General features: G+C 52.5%; 3 protein-coding genes across 3 annotated transcripts; 1 reads left to right on the forward strand and 2 right to left on the reverse strand.

Moving 5' to 3' along the window:
• Nucleotides 1-3,429: 3,429 nt before the first annotated feature.
• Nucleotides 3,430-12,642, reverse strand: TBCB (tubulin folding cofactor B). The gene is made up of 6 exons (XM_021700877.1): nucleotides 12,448-12,642; nucleotides 11,790-11,933; nucleotides 7,507-7,603; nucleotides 6,681-6,872; nucleotides 3,835-3,907; nucleotides 3,430-3,698 (listed from the first exon to the last, which is right to left on the reverse strand). Exons 1-6 carry the CDS (start codon nucleotides 12,559-12,561, stop codon nucleotides 3,584-3,586), a joined length of 735 nt encoding a protein of 244 aa, XP_021556552.1. The 5' UTR covers nucleotides 12,562-12,642; the 3' UTR covers nucleotides 3,430-3,583.
• Nucleotides 12,643-13,097: 455 nt separating this feature from the next.
• POLR2I (RNA polymerase II subunit I) lies at nucleotides 13,098-14,423 on the forward strand. The gene is made up of 6 exons (XM_021700892.1): nucleotides 13,098-13,273; nucleotides 13,351-13,405; nucleotides 13,719-13,792; nucleotides 13,882-13,956; nucleotides 14,061-14,112; nucleotides 14,316-14,423. Exons 1-6 carry the CDS (start codon nucleotides 13,215-13,217, stop codon nucleotides 14,376-14,378), a joined length of 378 nt encoding a protein of 125 aa, XP_021556567.1. The 5' UTR covers nucleotides 13,098-13,214; the 3' UTR covers nucleotides 14,379-14,423.
• Nucleotides 14,424-14,470: 47 nt separating this feature from the next.
• On the reverse strand, nucleotides 14,471-16,791 carry OVOL3 (ovo like zinc finger 3). The gene is made up of 4 exons (XM_021700888.1): nucleotides 16,698-16,791; nucleotides 16,559-16,623; nucleotides 15,160-15,361; nucleotides 14,471-14,679 (listed from the first exon to the last, which is right to left on the reverse strand). The coding sequence occupies exons 1-4, from the start codon at nucleotides 16,789-16,791 to the stop codon at nucleotides 14,471-14,473; spliced, it is 570 nt and encodes a 189-aa protein (XP_021556563.1).
• Between the last annotated feature and the right edge of the window lie 869 nt (nucleotides 16,792-17,660).

Genomic DNA, 17,660 nt, shown 5'->3' on the forward strand with positions numbered 1-17,660 from the left:
CTCTCAGGGTCATGAGATCCAGCCTTGAGTCCAGCTCCATGTGGAATCTGCTTGGGATTCTCTCTCTCTCCCTCTGCCTCTTCCCCTGGTCCCTGCTCATGCTCTCTCTCAAAACAAATAAAATCTTGGACACTTGGGTGGCTCAGTTGGTTAAGTGTCTGCCTTCAGCTTCACTGATCCCAGTGTCCTGGGATCAAGTCCCGCATGGGCCTCCCTGCTCAGCGGGGAGTCTCTTCTCCCTCTGCCCCTGGCTTGTGCTCTCTCTCACTCACATTGTCTCTCTCAAATAAATAAAATCTTTAAAAAAAAAGACATTTAGGAAACACCCGGAGACTTCTGAATACTGACCTATATTAGATGTTAAAGAATTACTGCATTTTTTTAGGTGTGATTGAAACTATCTTTTAGAGATAGGTACAGAAACATTTCCAAATGAGACGATATATTGCCCGAGGTTTGCTTTAAAATAATGGAAGAGGAGAAGAGGAAGCGGAATAAATAAAACACGACTGGCCGTATGTTTGACAACTACAGAAGCTGGGTGATGGGTACTTGGGAAATCCTTAACTATTTTAATTTAAAATTATCTTAATACGTTGGGGAAAAAAGATTTAACTGTTTAGAAGACAGAGAAGAGGGAAAGGGGGATATTTTTTCATTTAAGACGTGAGCGCCTTCACCCGGCTTGATTGCCGACCACAAGCCTAGAGAGTGAATGACCGGTGGAGATGCAGGAAAGCCGAAAGGAGGGAAGACGGCCCAGCCAGCTCCAGGCCACAAAGTGACCTCGTCTGGGTTCTTCCAAAAGGCCACAAAGTCCGCTCTAGCGCCCCCGCCAGGACGTCGGTTCCCACCCTCTCTTAAACTCCGACGGCGGACCTGCAGCCGTCCACGCCTGCGCAACACCGCCCTCCGCGGAGGAGCCCACGTCCCTTCACCCCACAATTCTCCGCGACTTCCGCTTGAGCTTCCGTTGAGCAAAACGAGGCTGAGGTTGTCGCATGGTTTTCTGGGAAATGCAGTTCGCATGCCAGGCTGGAACCACCGCCCAGCGCCAGCGAGAATCCACGCTTCACGAGGCCCTGGCGCGCGGTTCGCTGAGCAGTGCGCTGCTGCCCCCACGTGGCGGCTGGTGGTTATTGCACGCGTCTGGGCCGCCTGAGGTTGCAGAGACTTGGGAAACTAGCGTCGATCTTGGAATCTCTGGGAATCTCTTCCGGAGACGGACTCACCCCAGATGTGCAAAGGTGGGGCGAGCTAAGAAATTAGGGTGAAGAAATTAGGGGCAGGTCCCTCTGTGAGGCTTAAATAAAGCCAGCATTACTACTGTTGGCTGTGAATAGTCGTTATTATACCTACTGGTAATATCTACTGAGTAGGCATTTACCTATGTGCCTGGAGCTGATTTAAGCGCTTACTACGTATTAGCTCATTTAATGCTTACAACAGTCGTTTGGGGGGGGGAAGTGCTGTCATTACCCCCGATTTATAGGAATGAAGCTGAAACCTGGAGAGAAGGAATACTTGTTCAGTCCCCCAGGGGCCGCATGACAGAGCTGGGGTTTGAACCCAGGCTGCCTGGCTTCCCAGTCTGTGCTTTTCCTCAGTAAAGTTACACTACCTCTCTTAACCTACTGAATAATCCCAAATTTCTAACTGGTACATGAATCAACTCCAGCAAGCCATTAAGCATGTTCAGTAACTGATTTAGCTCAGCTCCAAGACAAAGGTTGCATTCAGCCTAAGTTTGTGTTTAACAAAGGGATCAAGTTCCTGATGGGCATGAATCACCAAAGGGATTTCAGGCCTACAGAGCCCTGTCCCTTCTTGTTCAGGTGATTCCTATTCAAATGTCCCCATCCCAGCACCACTAGCCGATTTAGTGATTTTGTTCTCCTTCCCCCACTGCCAGCAACCTGATTCATAATTATCGCAGTGGGAAAAAAAAAAGAGAGAGAGAGGGACAATCTGTCTGCCTTTACCTCCCAGGCAAGGACTGTGTCCACTTCATGAACGTGTCCCCAATATGAGGCCTGACATACAGTGGGGGGCTCAAAAACTGTAGACAGTGTTGGATATTTACTGTCTTCCATCTGCAATGACTTACGAAGTCAAGGTTCATGGACTCTGGCTGAACTTAAATTGGTAGGTGCTGGTTGGGAAGTTGGGGGACCTCCCCTCTAAGGCTCCTCACTCTGACAACTCCCTGACACTGTAGAGGCCTAAGCCTTGGGATCTTTTTCTAAAGTAACCAGTTATTTTGGTTTTTGTTTTTATACATTTGACAGTTTCAGTAGATGTACAGGTACGTATCTATCACAGTGGGTGTCTGATGTGAATCTCAATGTTTCCTGTGTGTATGTGTGGCTTCCCCGTGTGTGAATCTGTGAGTCACCCCAGGAAAAACTTCAAGGAGTTAACGAGGGGCTTCTGCACATTCAGACACATGCACAGTGTGACCCAAGTTCCCCAGAATGCAGGGACTGCATGCGTACAAGTCATACCTTAGGGCACAATGTGCTTTGCCCAGCTTGACAATGCTATGAGGGGCTCCATGCTACTTCCATTTTTTTTTTAAGATTTTATTTATCTGACAGAAAGAGACACAGCGAGAGAGGGAACACAAGCAGGGGGAGTGGGAGAGGGAGAAGCAGGCTTCCCACTGAGCGGGGAGCCCGACGCGGGGCTTGATCCCAGAACCCTGGGATCATGACCTGAGCCAAAGGCAGACGCTTAACGACTGAGCCACCCAGGCGCCCCTACTTCTAGTCTGATTTCTTTCTTTTAAAAAGTATTATTAAGTGAACAGGTAAGGTCTCCCACCCACAGCAACTGTGGTGGAACAACTTATTGACCCCCAATATCCCTTCTCCACAGCTTCTGTAGTATAGGAACTTCTGATATTTGGCTAGGAACATGGTTGCCCAGAATAAAAACTACATTTCCCAGTCTCCTTTGCAACTACAAGTGGCCATGAGACAAAATACTGGTCAATGAAATAGAAACAAGTTTTGAGTTGCACATATTCCTTAAAGGCAAGAGGTATCCTTCCCCTTCCCCTCTCCCTGGTGCCTGGAGCTGATGATGTGGAAATCATGAGGAGAAGGGAGAGCAATAAGATATATGTATGGAGACTGGCCTCTGACACAGAGGGATCACCATACCAACTCTTGGTGATTACATGAGACTTTACATGAGAAATAAACTACCTTGTTTAAGCCACTATTATTTTGGGCCCCTTTGTTATAGCAGGAAAAACATTACAGTAACTAATAAAGGACAAAGAACAGTCTCATGGGCCCCCAGCTATCAGCTAAGGAATAAAGCCTCATCCTGCCCAACCTCTTCTTTACCCAGCCTCCTATTTCACCCTCACCTACCCAGCCATCGCCCACCCCTCTGGTAATCATCAAGTCCTCCAACACCTCCCAGGTTTCCAGCAAATTTATTGCATGAGTCTCAAAAGTCAATGGCAAGGTAAATAAAATAAAAATGGGCTCAGGGAAGAGGGCCATGGGCACACACAGGGAGGGGCAATGAGTAGGCGAATTAGTTGGAGCAGGGGGATGCCTTTCCTTGGGTGTCACATCTCATCCAACCCATAGTCTTCCTCGGGAAAGTCCCCCACTGTCACAACTGAGGGCTTGACGAAGGCGCCGTACTTGGCCTGGCATTCGAAGTAGCGTTTCCCATTCACGCTGCAGGGCATGATGGGGGAGGCAGTGGTCAGAAAGGGCCCCAACATGGCTCCCACCCCAGATGCTCACCCACACGCACTTATGCGTATAAGCACACATATGCACACACAGATGCCCAAACGGGATTGCTTATTACCTGCCATCGTTTTTCCCTAGTGGCTCATCATAGCGGACGCCAACCCAGTAGCCAGGCTTGAAATCTGTGAGTCCTGCCCAGGGAGGAAAGCTCAATGAAACCTCTGGATGCAGCTCACCCCAGATTCATTCCCACCGAGTACAAAGCCTATCCTGGCAAAAACCTCTCCTTGCTACCACCCAGGGCTACCTCCATCTCCTGCCCAGACTAATATCGTAGCCCCCTTCACTGGTCTCACTGTTTCTAACCCGGATGCCCTATTTACTCAACACCCCCAGTTGGAGGAGTCTGTAAAAATTTAAAGTAAACAGCACCGCTACCTTGCCCCAAATTCCTCAAAGGCCGCCCATCCCACTCGGCATAAAATCCACCCTGCTTATGATCAAATGACAAGGGTGCTAAGACTATACAAGGAGGAAAGAATAGTCTTTTCAACAAATAGTTCTGGGACAACTAGATATCCACACACAAGAGAAGGAAGTTGGACTATCTCACGTCACACACACAAATTAACTCAAAATGGGCCTAAGACCATTATGCAAAACGTAACGCTATAAAACTCTTAGAAGAAAATATAGGAGTAAACCTTTATATTGGGCACTGGTTTCTTAGATATAATACCAAAAACGTAGGCAACAACAACAAAAAATAAATTGGAGCTCATAAAAATTTTAAGATGTTCTGCTTCAAAGGACGCTATCAAGAAAGTAAAAAGACAACCAACCTACAGAATGGGAGGGGAAAAAAAAGAATGGGAGAAAATATTTGCGAATCATATATTTGATAAGAGAATTGTATCTAGAATATATAAAGAATTCTTACAACTTATGGGCTGCATTGTGCCTGCCAAAATTCACATGATGATGTCCTAACCTTCAATACTTCAGAATGTGACTGTATTTGGAGACAGGGCCTTTAAAAAGGTGATTAAGTTAAAGTGAAGCCATTAGGGTGGGATATAATCCAATCTGATTGGTGTCTTTGTAAGAGGAGGAAATCTGGACACCCAAAGAGGCACCGGGGATGTGCCCCCACACAGAGGGAAGACCACGTGAGGCCCCAGCAAGAAGGCAGCCACCTCAAGCCAAGCAGGCCTCAGAAGAAACTAAACCCGCCAAGGCCTTGATCTTGGGACTGCCAACTTCCAAAACGCAGAGAAATACATTTTTGTCATTTAAGCCATCCGGTGTGTGATTCCTTGGTTAAGGTGGCCCCAGAAAACTAATACACAACTCAACAACAACTAAACAACCCAGTTAAAAAATGGGCGAAGGATCTGAATAGACAGTTCTCTAAGTAAGATACACAAATGGCTCATGGAAAGATGGTCAATCTCATTAGCCATCAGGAATGCAAATCAAACCCACAATGCTGTCCCATGTCGTACCTACTAAAATGGCTGTAATTAAAAAGACAGATAATAAGTGTGTTGGCGAGGATGCCGGGAAGCTGGAGCCCTCATACACCGCTGGTGCGCCCATGACATGGCACGGCTTCTCCAAAGTTAAACAGCGTGACCATGTGGCCCAGCAACGCCACTCCTACGTGCAGAAACATGAAAACCCGTGTCTACACAAAAACTCATACAAGAATGTCCACAGCAGTATTATTCGTAACAGACAAGAAGTGGAAAGGACCCAAACATCCATCAACTGATGAACGAGTCCGTAAAATGGGGTGTGGCCAATCAACGCGGCATCAGTCGGCCATAAAGAGAAACAAAGCACCGACTCGTATTACAACACAGATGCACCTCGAGAACTCAGTGAAACGAGCCAGTCACGGAAGACCATGTCTTACAGGATTCCAGTTATACGAAACGTCCAAAACAGTCTCTGTCTACAGAGACAACATTGATTAGTGGCTGCCCAGGACTGGGGGAGTCGAGGTTTCAGAAATGGGGAGTGGCTGCTAATGCTTACGGAGTTTCTTTCTGGGGAGACTAGAATGTTCTCAAATTGACTGTGGTGATGGCTGCACAATTCTGTGAACATACTTAAGGCCAATGAACTGTATGCTTGAAGTTTTATGGTATCTGAATTAATAGCTCAATAAAGCTGTTATTAAAAAACAACCCAGGCGCCTGGGTGGCTCAGATGGTTAAGCGTCTGCCTTCGGCTCAGGTCATGATCCCGGGGTCCTGGGATCAAGTCCCATGTTCGGGCTCCCGCTCAGCGCGAAGCCTGCTTCTCCCTCTGCCCCTCCCCCTGCTCATGCTCGCTTGCTCTAATAAATAAGTAAAATCTTTAAAACAACAACACCACCACCACCCAACTGCTCTCCACTGTCTTTGAGGCCCTGCATGGTCCGGCCTCACTCCTGCCCGGACCTTACCTCTTACCCCTCCCCTCATTTCCTTCCCAAGAGCCATGAGCCTCCCTCGCTAACTTCCTTCCTGGGCCTCAGACAGGCCCAGCCTGTTCTCGCTCCCGGCCTTTGCACTCCCCGTGCCCTCTGGCTGGAGCACCCTTTCCTTCATGCAGTCCTTGCCCCAGGAAGCCTCCGGGATCCCTCTCGAGGACGGGTCTGGTGCTGCCTCTCAGCTCCCACAGGCCCCTGAAGCTTCCCTCCTCCCCGCCCCCATCACCTCGGCCCGTGCCTTCCCCATCTCAGCTCTGACACGGCGCCCTGTGCCTTCACCTCTGAACTGACCCCTCCGGCCTCCGTCTCCTCCATCACAACGCACGCTGTTCTGCCTCTGCATCCCACTGCCCTGCATGAACACTCTGGGCTGTCACTGTCATTGCTGGGTCTGTCTCTCCTGCTGGACTGGGATCTCCCTGAGGGCGGGGTCGCCAGCACTGCCCACCTCCAGGCCGAGCAGAAAGCCTCCGTGGGCCACATACCTACATACATGACGGTGCCCCGGCGAGGGAGCTGCCCCGGCGCCCGCACTTCACAGCGGCTGCCCACGGGGATGGCGCTGGCCTGGCTCTTCTCCTCGTTCAGGCGCTGGCTGGTCTCGGCCTCCTGCTGTGCCCGCTCCTCTTCGTTGTAACGGCCTAGCTTGCTGCGCTTCAGGAAGGAGCGGACTGAGTCTGAGGGTGGGGTGGGGGACAAGGCTTAGACATGGTTTCCCTGGTGTGGCCTCTGGCCTAAGGGGATCACCTTCCACCCGTACAGGGCCAACATGCAGAGAGAAACTCTTCTGGGAGTTGGAAGGCTGCCACCCACGCCCCGAGTCTCCCACTACAGCCCTGGCTTCTCCCCAGGACTCCTGGGGCCTCTCCACAATCCAGAAACTAAAAAGAAGGTGCCTGCCTCCAGTCTTCCCATTACCCCATCTTCCTACATCCCTTCAGTATCATATTCCCTCCATCCAGCCTCTCTTCATCTTACTCACTACACATTCGGATCTGTTTTGCTCATGCCCCCAGGGCAGTAGCAAAACTACCCCCCCCACCCCAGACTTCCCTCTCATGCCCCCGTCTGCTGGCCCACGCTCCCTCACACCTCCCAGCCCCAACTCACACCCCACACCCTGTGCCCCTCCAAGCCCTATCTGTCCACACACCAACCTCATCCCACGCCCTCCACTTGCCATGTCTGTCTGTCCCCGCTGCCCACACCACCAACCTCCCCACAGTGTCCCTGTCTGCCCCCAACCTCTGTCCACCCGCACAGATGCCTTCTGGCCCCCACAGGCCCCCATCCATCCCTCTGTGCCTGTACCTTGCCTCTGGTCATAGGCTTCTTGTGAGATCTGGTATTTCTCCACCTTGGACACATCCTCATACTCCCCAAGGTGGGCACCACTGTGGTCAATGACCTGTAGTGAGGGGAGGGAGGTCAGTGGGGAGCAGGGCCTGGCCTGGGAGGGTTGGGATGCTGGGGGCTGCACGTTACAGCATTCCCCGGATTTAGTCTCTCCATCTAGGAAAGGCCACATTCCTCTACCCTCACCTTTACCCAGGCCTTCTCTCCTCTCCTAAGCCTAGCAGAAGGGATGAGGACAGGTGGCCACACTGGCCATCACCCCTTCCTCACCCCCATCCAAGCCCTCAGAGGCTGGATCTGCCCCCAGGCAATCGCCACATGCTGCCGCCATCACCACTGATGGTCCCCAAGTCACTGGAACTGAAGGGTAGAGCTCAGGTCTTGCTCATGAGACTTTTGGGCAGCACATATGCCCTCTTTGGATATCTGGGACCCTCCTAAGCTGGCCCCAACCTCCAGACCCGGAAGCATCTCTTCCTGTCCCACCCCCCAATATTCATTCACTCGTTGTTGCTAAGCTCTTCCATGGCACCCAGCTGGGCTGGGTGCTGGGTGCTAGGGACACAAAGAGTGCTTATTCTGCTGGGAGACCAACCCTAAACAAACACATCTATTAAACACCAGACGAGGGGCGCCTGGGTGGCTCAGTCGGTTAAGCGACTGCCTTCGGCTCAGGTCATGATCCTGGAGTCTCAGGATCGAGTCCCGCATCGGGCTCCCTGCTCAGCAGGGAGTCTGCTTCTCCTTCTGACCGTCCCCTCTCTCATGTGTGCTCTCTCTCACTCATTCTCTCTCAAATAAATAAATAAAATCTTAAAAAAAAATAAAATAAACACCAGACGATGACAAGGTTCTACATATATAAGTACCACAAAGAGGCTTAGGAGCATGAAGGGTGGTCAGAGAAGGTTTCTTTTTTTTTCTTTTTAAGATTTTTTTTATTTATTTGACAGAGAGAGACAGCGAGAGAGGGAACACAAGCAGGGGGAGTGGGAGAGGGAGAAGCAGGCTTCCCGCTGAGCAGGGAGCCCGATGGGGGGCTCGATCCCAGGACCCTGGGATCATGACCTGAGCCGAAGGCAGACGCTTAATGACTGAGCCACCCAGGTGCCCCCAGAGAAGGTTTCTGAAAGGAGGGGATGCCTGAGCCAAGGTCTAAAGTCTGAGAAGGAATGACAGGCACCAAATCTCGGGTGCAGAAATGTCCTTAGCCCTTTTCAGGAACAGCAGGGACGCCATGGCGGCTCGAGTGGAGAGCCAGGGGAGGCTGGGAGACACAACAGATCACTGCAGACTTTGGCTTTTACCCAGACTGAGCTGCAGCCAGGGAGGCTCTGAGCCAGGAGCACCCTGACCTGACTCAGGGCCTCACAGCCTCCTTCTGGCTGCAGGTGGGGAGCAGACTGCAGGCCCCCCCCTCCCCCAGGAAGGGCTGCTGTGGAGTCCAGGAGTGAGATGGAGGTTGGGACAGGGCAGGCGCAGTGGGGGAGAAGAGCGTAGACTCCAGATAGATTCCGGAGGTGGAGTCCACAGGGTTTGCAGACAGACTGGATACAGATGAGAGGGAAAGACAGGGGTCAGCAAAGACCCTTAGGTGTTTGGCCTGAGCCACTGGGCTAACACAGCAAAACAGAAACGGCCCTTTTCTCTGGCCAGGATCACTAAGAATTTCTACTTTCTGTATTAAGGATCTTGTAAATTTGAGGTGGCTATTATTTTAGGCAACAAATATAGTTAATATATTTTATATACATACTTAAAAATTTTTAAGTAATCTCTGTGCCTAACATGGGGCTTGAACTCACGACCCTGAGAGCAAGAGTCACATGTTCTACCGACTGAGCCAGTCAGGCGCTTCAAATACAGGGAATATTTATAAACAGGAAAAGAATTTAAAACAAAAAAAAATTCCCCAGAGGTTCCACCTCTAGGAAACCTTCCTCAACTGACCTGAGGAGTGAGAGGCCTGTCTACACCTGAATCCATGTGTGAAAACCTCCTGTTTGAGGATGCCATGACCCGTGCCTGGCCCACCAGCATCCGGGGCTGAGGCTGCCCACTTGTCAGCCCGAAGTCTCAGTCCTGGGGGCCCAGCACTATCCTGACCCACGCCCACTATGATCCAGGCCCCACTGCACCACCTGGACTATGGAAGAAGCCGCCTCCCCGGTCTCCCTACTCCTCTGGTCTTCTGCAGTCTGCTCCCCACACACAGTCAAAGGGAGCCTGTGAACACCTGAGCCAGACCAGGACTCTCCTGGCTCAGAGGCCTCCCCTGGCTCCCACTTCTGTCCACCAGAGGAGAGGCCACTCCTCAGACCTTGTACTTAACTGTGCTCCCTTCCACCTCAGTGTCTGCACATGCTGTGCCCTTCTCCTGGAGTATTCTTTTTTTTTTTTTTTTTTAAAAAAAACTGTATTTTTTTTTTTATTCTTATGTCAATCTCCATACATTACATCATTAGTTTTAGATGAAGTGTTCCATGATTCATTGTTTGTGCATAACACCCAGTGCTCCACGCAGAATGTGCCCTCCTCAATACCCATCACCAGGCTAACCCATCCTCCCACCCCCCTCCCCTCTAGAACCCTCAGTTTGTTTTTCAGAGTCCATCGTCTCTCATGGTTCGTCTACCCCTCCGATTTCCCCCGCTTCATTCTTCCCCTCCCGCTACCTTCTTCTTCTTCTTCTTTTTTTTCTTAACATATATTGCATTATTTGTTTCAGAGGTACAGATCTGAGATTCAACAGTCTTGCACAATTCACAGCGCTTACCAGAGCACTCTCCTGGAGTATTCTTTTCCTTTCCTCAGTTAACTCTTCCTATTTTCCAGGTCTCTGCTCAGGCATCACCTCTTCCAGGAAGTCCTCCCAGACCTCACTGATAGGTCAGGTTCCCCCAGTATCAGCTCTCCCAGCTCTGTGAGCTCTTCCTATATGGCTCTCGTGTCTCTGACATTTCATATTTGTTCCTGTGAATGTTTAGCTAACATCTCCCTCGCACACTGGACAGAGCTAAAACAGAGACCTCGTCACACGTGGCTCACAGCTATAGCCCCGGCATAACACGGATGCTCAATGAACGCTTAAGAGGTAACAAAGAACCAGTTCTCTGAGCACAGTGACTTCCAGAGTCATGCAGATTGAGGCGAAAATTCTAACTATAGTTCATCCTTAGGAAAATAAATTCCATCCTGAAGCTAAGTGGTTTTTTTTTTTTATTTTAAAGATTTTATTTATTTATTTGAGAGAGAGAGAATGAGAGACAGAGAGCATGAGAGGGAGGAGGGTCAGAGGGAGAAGCAGACTCCCTGCCGAGCAGGGAGCCCGATGCGGGACTCGATCCTGGGACTCCAGGATCATGACCTGAGCCGAAGGCAGTCGCTTAACCAACTGAGCCACCCAGGCACCCTGAAGCTAAGTTTTATCTTGTGCAAAATGGGGTTAATCACACCATCTTCCATACTGATTCAGGTCAGTATCCAACAATGATTCACTGAGCATCTTCTCTGTACTAGGCATTATTCCAGGTGCTGGGGGAAATGCACAGTATGTCACTGGGTGCTAGGAGCTAAGGACAAAAACCAAGTAAAGTGGCAAAGAGAGGAGATTTAAATTTTATACTGAGGTCAGTGAAGGCTTCACACCCTCCAAGTGTGTGAGGAAGGGTGGAGTGAGCCATGTGAAGCCATATAAAAAAGAACCATGCAGGCTTAGGGTATATAGCACTTGCAAAAGCCCTGAGGTGGAGGTCACCTGGGATGCTGGGATATCTGAAGAGTAAGGGGCGGGGGGGACAGAGAGGATGATGTGAGTTGATGCATGCAGAGGTCCTCTGTGTTCCAACTTCTCCCAACGCATCCAAGTCTCATCACTCACCCTGACCCACCTCAAACTATGCCTCTGTACCCTGTTCCCTCCACCTGCCATGCTCCTCCTACCCCTTATCCTAAGTTGCCCTTTCCTCATCCTTCAGGTCTCAGCTCAGGCATCCCACCCCTCAGGAAGCCTCTTCTGATACTTCCAGGAGTCAGGTACCTCTCTGAGGGCCCCCAATTCCCTGGGCTTTTCCCAGCCCAGTTCAGACTACTCTGGCTGTCACTGTCCAGTGATGGCTCTGTCTCTCTCCCTGCTGAACTGGGGGCTCCATGAGAGGAGGGCCTATCTTGGTTATCACACAGAACAACGTACAGCAAGTATTTGTTCAATAAATAAATGAATGGAGGGGACGTCTCACGTGGATGCGGCAGCCGTCGTCTACGGGGTACGAGCCCAGCAGTGCATCCTCCTGATCCAGCTTGCTGTAGAACTTGTCGTCAGGTCCATACAGCTCCAGTTCCATGCAAGAAGCAGGACTGCCCACCACCAGCTCTAGTTTACACTGCGCAGGGAGCAGCCGGTGGAAGGCTGTTAGCGGCCCCACCCTCTGCCCTGAGGCTCCACCCCTTGTTTTCTTTTTTTAAGGTATGTACTTGCAAATTTATATATTTTTATATTTTTTAAAGTAAACCCTACGCCCAACGCGGTACTCGAACTCACGAACGGAGATCAAGAATCGCAAGCTCTACCAGGGGAGCCAGCCAGGCGCCCCTAAGCTCCACCCTTTGTAACAACCATCATCCCATCCTTGCTCCTCCAAGAAACCCACCATTTAGGACCCACCTGGTTATCCCTGGCCACGCCCTATGCAACCTGTGATTTCCCCTGGCTTCGCCCCCAATTTCTGGAACCTCCGGTTCCCTCTAGCCCCGCCCCTCCGAGGCCCAGTCCCCAATCTGTTCAACCTCGGTTGATCCCCGCCCCTCCCCGCGTTCGGGAAGCCCCTCCATTTCTCCTTTGCCCCGCCCCCTCAAACCCTACGCCCCGCCCTCCGGACCCCGCCCCCACGGCCACACCTTGAACTCAGCGATGGTGAGGCTGCGACTGTACCGCTTTTCAGAGCGGAAGCTGTTGAGAGAGCTGCTGATGAAAACGGTCACTGTGGGCGCCGACAAGCCCGTCACCTCCATCTCGCCACACCCTGCCGGGGTCCGCAGCCCGGTCAGTCGCCTCACACCAGCTCCGCAGCCGCCGCCGCCGCTTCTGGGATATCAGCCCCTCCTTCTGCTCCCGACCTGGCCAATCCATGCTCTCCCGCAAACAGGGTCCGCCAATCGTCGCCGTCTCTTTTCCACGCCAGGAAGCGGGCTCTCCCGTACTCGTGGGTAGGCCCAGCCAATCCTGAGAGGTCTTCCATGGTGCCTAGTTCTTCCAATAGCCGCCCGGGAAACTGCCCGGGCGAGCGAAGGCTGAAGCCCACAGGAAGGACTGGCAAGAGTTACCTCGTCCGCGCATGTGCAGCCAGCAAAAAGCGATAGCTTCATTTATGCTCCCGGCCTTGCATATTACGTAAAGCATCGTATTCCTGGCTCTTGTACCATGCTATTCTACAAACGGGGTAAGCGAGGCTCAGAAGTTGGAGCCAATTACCGCAGGATATCAAAAAAACTAAAGCAAGTTACTAATCGAACCTGGGCGCAGAGCCAAGCACAAAGCCCAGGGGGACAGTATGTGTTCGTAGCTCCGCCCCTCCCTTGGCGAAGCAACTAGGCTTGACCCTTCCCGCGACCGGTCGCGCGGCGGAGCAAGTGCGGAAGGCTTGCTTGGCGGGCAGTGCGTAGCTATGGAACCAGACGGTACCTACGAGCCGGGTTTCGTGGGTATTCGATTCTGCCAGGAATGGTGAGCCTGGGCCTGCGAGTGTGTAAGGGAAGCAAGTAATGGCCCCAGGACTGACCTCTGACTTCTCCCTCCCACAGTAACAACATGCTTTACCCCAAGGAGGACAAGGAGAACCGCATTCTGCTCTACGCGGTGAGCACGAGTCTGCGGAGTGCCCGGGTCTTCCCAGAACGGTCCACCTGTTCCCAGTGTGCCCCCAACCTACTCCACGTGACCCTTACTCCTTTTTACGCCTCCTACGCCTTTTGGTCTCGCCTCCTATCCCCCGAGTGAACCCTACTCTCTTGTCTTGCCCATCCCCGAAGTGATTCTCAATATACCCCGTTATCCCAACTTCGAGACTCCATGCTCTAGTCATTCCCTCCAGGGAAGACCCAGCCTTCCCTTCCAGTCGCTTGCCGGATCTCTCCATGACCCCCTCCCCGCCACACTCGCCCTCTCGTAGTGCCGGAATTGTGATTACCAGCAGGAAGCCGACAACAGCTGCATCTACGTCAACAAGATCACGCACGAAGTGGAGTGAGTAGCAGCACTAGAGCCGGGGGACGGGGTTGTTGGCTTGGGAAAGGCCTGGTCTGGGCATAATTATTCACCTTCTATTCCCTCAGCGAACTGACCCAGATCATCGCTGACGTGTCCCAGGACCCCACGTTGCCGCGGACCGAGGACCACCCGTGCCAAAAGTGAGAGCGCGCTGTTGGTATTGGGGATGGAGAGTGGCTCGTCCTCACTGGGTGAAGGGAGGAGGGAAGGGTATGGTTGGCTGAGTGGCTGACTGTCCTCCCAGGTGTGGCCACAAGGAGGCGGTGTTCTTCCAGTCACATAGTGCCCGGGCCGAGGTGAGCGGCAGGAGGAAGGCTTTCTGCGTGTCCCAGGGTTGGTCCTCCCCGGGGGCAGGGATACCAGTATTGGGGGGGACCCTTACCAGTGGGGAAGGCCCCTTTGCCTATTATCTTGGGGTGCGGCTCTGCTGGATGGAGGTGGTGTGTCGTACGCATCCATGGGGTGCAGGCCCTTCCTAACCGTGCACCCTTTCTGGCAGGACGCCATGCGCTTGTACTACGTGTGCACGGCCCCACACTGTGGCCACCGCTGGACCGAGTGAACTGTCCTCTCCCATGTGTAATAAATTCTGTGTTTTGTGTGTGCATTTCCTGCGTTTATTTGCCTCCCGTGGGTTGTGTGGGATGCACATTCTCAAGCAGCGCGATGTAGGGCGCGGTGCTGCACGTAGGCGTCCGGCCTCGAGCAGGTGAAGCCACAGTCCTCGCACACATGCAGCTTCTCACGGCGCTCACGATAAGCGTAGCTGGCCGGCTGCCTGTGCACCTTGGCAAGATGAGCTTCCAGTGAGCAGCGCTGTGTAAATGCTTTTCCGCAAGCTCCACAGCGGAATGGCCGGATCCCTGTGCAGAAGGGTGGGGGACACAGACAGGGCAATGGCCTCCAAACCAAAGCCTCTCCACCTTGCCCTCCATGAGCATTCCTGCATTCCTGCTCCGAGGTGTCCAGACTCTGCCTGTGTCCCACCATGTGCTACCTCCACCCAGTACAGATGTGGGCCAGACGCCTGTGTTCCCCACCTGCTCATCAGGATATTCCTTCCCCAGGAGGAGGAGGGAGGCTTTTCCTTGCACCCTTCCGTCTAGGACCTGAATCCTGTAGCGACTACTGTCTTCACGCTGCACCCCTCAGCAGGCCTCCACCCTGGCACCACCTTAGCACCCAGTGGCTGGGGCCTTAAGTAGGAGGTGCTCCAAGCCGCCTGATGGCTGAGTCTTCACCCCATGAACACAAACGCTGGAACATCCTGGGCACCTCTCTCCCATTTCATTCCAGACTTCCCTGGGGCCCAGCCGCCCTGCCCTGCCCCTGCCCCTCCTCACCGGTGTGAGTCCTCATGTGGCGCTTGAGGTCGAAGGCATCGTGAAAGCCCTTACCACAACAGTGGCACATGTGACGGCGCGCGGGGCTGTGGCACTTGAGGTGTCGCGTCAGCATGCGCTGCAGAGGGAAGGCCTTGAGGCAGAGTGGGCAGCCAAGTGTCCCCGGGCCCCCGGGAGCGGAGGCCAGCCTGCCCTGCATGGGCTGTGGGAGGGACGTGGGAGTTAGACCCCCCGGCCGGAGCAAATGGAATACCTAGAACCAGGAACCAAGGAGGGCTGGGAAGGCTGCTATTCGTGTGTGCGAAGGCCTTCCCTGACCCTTCCCCGTTGCCTTTACCTTGCTTTATATTTCTCCATAGCACGTCTTCCAACGTAACATAGTTACGTAACATAGTGGATGGCGATTTCCTTTTTTTTTTTTTTTAAGATTTTATTTATTTATTTGACAGAGAGAGAGAGAGCGAGAGCAGGAACACAAGCAAAGGGAGCGGGAGATGGAGAAGCAGGCCTCCCGTGGAGCAGGGAGCCCGATGCAGGGCTCGACCCCAGGACCCTGGGATCATGACCTGAGCCGAAGGCAGACGCGTAATGACTGAGCCACCCAGGCGCCCCATAACATAGATTTTTCTAATTTTATTGTCTATCCCTGTAGCCCCCACCAGATTATAAGCTCCAGGAAGGATGGAATTTTTGTCTTATTCCTGGTAAATATCCATTGCCTAGAACACTTCCTGGCTTTGAACAAATACTGAAATAATTGCAGTCACATTTCTATTCCGGCTAGTGCTTTCCTTCTTCCAGGACATGCACAGCTGAATATCCCTTCTGAGAACCCCCAGTCTTCCCATCCTGCTCCTGTCACCTTTTCTGGTCTGACATAAAGCAAATCGCCAGGGGCGCCTGGGTGGCTCAGTCGTTAAGCGTCTGCCTTTGGCTCAGGTCATGGTCCCAGGGTCATGAGATTGAGGCTGTGTCGGGCTCCATGCTCAGCGGGAAGCCTGCTTCTCCCTCTCCCACTGCCCCTGCTTGTGTTCCCTCTCTCGCTGTGTCTCTCTCTGTCAAATAAATAAATAAATAAAACCTTAAAAAAAAAAAAAAGAAAAGAAAATCGCCATCCACTTGGCTTGAATCTTGTTCTGCCCCACTGGACAGAGGGATCTTGGGATAGGAAATGTGACTGCCCACGCTAGGGAAATGGTGCCTGGGATGAAGCCGAACAGTGAGCTCTACTAAGAAAGGAAAGGCATTCCCAGCAGAGAGAACAATAAGTGGAAAGGTCCTGAGGTTGGAGGGGCATGTGCAATGGGCTTGGGAAGTAAGGGGCAGTCAGGTTATGTTGAGGCTGAGAGCGGGCAGGGATGAAACTGAGCAGGGTCTTGTGGTCCAGCTGCAGACTTACCGCTACCCAAGGGTCTCCGAGGCCAGAAGACTGGTGTGCTGGAGGGCCCTGCTGGTTGCTGCAGTCTGAGGAGAGAAGCCAGACGGTGATGCTTTGTGTCTCACCTACCCCTCACCTCCAGGCCCAGTGAGGGGCCCACCTGGGACATAGGCATCTCCCCGGAGCTGATCAGGCAGGTGGCCCCAGTTGCGTGGCTGTGGACGCCGACTCCTGACCAGGAAGGCACGGGGCATCACCTCCAGGAATGGTGAGATGGCCCCACACAGGACTGCTTCTTCCACCTACAGTCACACCTCAGCCCCAGGATGACTGGAGGGGGAAGGGAGGGAGGGAGGGGGCAGCCCTGGAGGAGGCTCATTCTCTCCATGCAAATTTTGTGACCAGCCCAGGGAGCCGACTTAGCTGGCTCCAGTTACCTTTGCCTCGGGACCCACCATTCCTTCCCCTTCTCCTACACCAGGTTCCTGAGGGCACTCTCCAGCCACCAGGGGCGGCCAAGCGCTAGGACCCCCAAGAACACCAAGCGAGGGCAAGATTGAAGCTTAGACAGCTCCTGGGAGTGGGAAAAAGGAAAGACTGCAGGGAGGCTGTCCTCTTAAAGTAGCAGGGCTAAGGACCTGAGGGTCTGTTTGCCAGGCAAATCAGTTACCAACCGGACATCCAACAGCCTGTTTGGTTATTCAAATCACAGCAGCTGTCTGAGGAAGCGGGAGTGAGGAGTGGCTGTGATTGCTTGCTCCAGAGGGTGGAGAGACAGCACAGTGCAGTAGGGAAGGACAAGGGGGAGGATATAGGCTATGCATCTTCCAACAGGAAGCTCTACCTCTCTGATTTTCAGATGCCCAGAGCTGATGTTCAGCCAGAAACACTGTTCAGATGTAGCAGGTATTAGAATATTGGTGTGTTAATAGTCCAGCTCCTAGTGATTGCCTGGGACACCACTTCCCCACTCTCCCACAGTCCAGGAGCCAAAGGGGGTCACCTGACACGGCCAGGGGCTCCCAGAACCCCACCCCTACATTCAAGCGAGTCTGTGTTCTAGATTGATCATTGTCTGACCTCTTAACCCCTGGTTAAGGATTTTGAATATTCTCTGTGCAGT

Source organism: Neomonachus schauinslandi, chromosome 16 (assembly GCF_002201575.2).
Source record: "Neomonachus schauinslandi chromosome 16, ASM220157v2, whole genome shotgun sequence".
Taxonomy (NCBI): domain Eukaryota; kingdom Metazoa; phylum Chordata; class Mammalia; order Carnivora; family Phocidae; genus Neomonachus; species Neomonachus schauinslandi.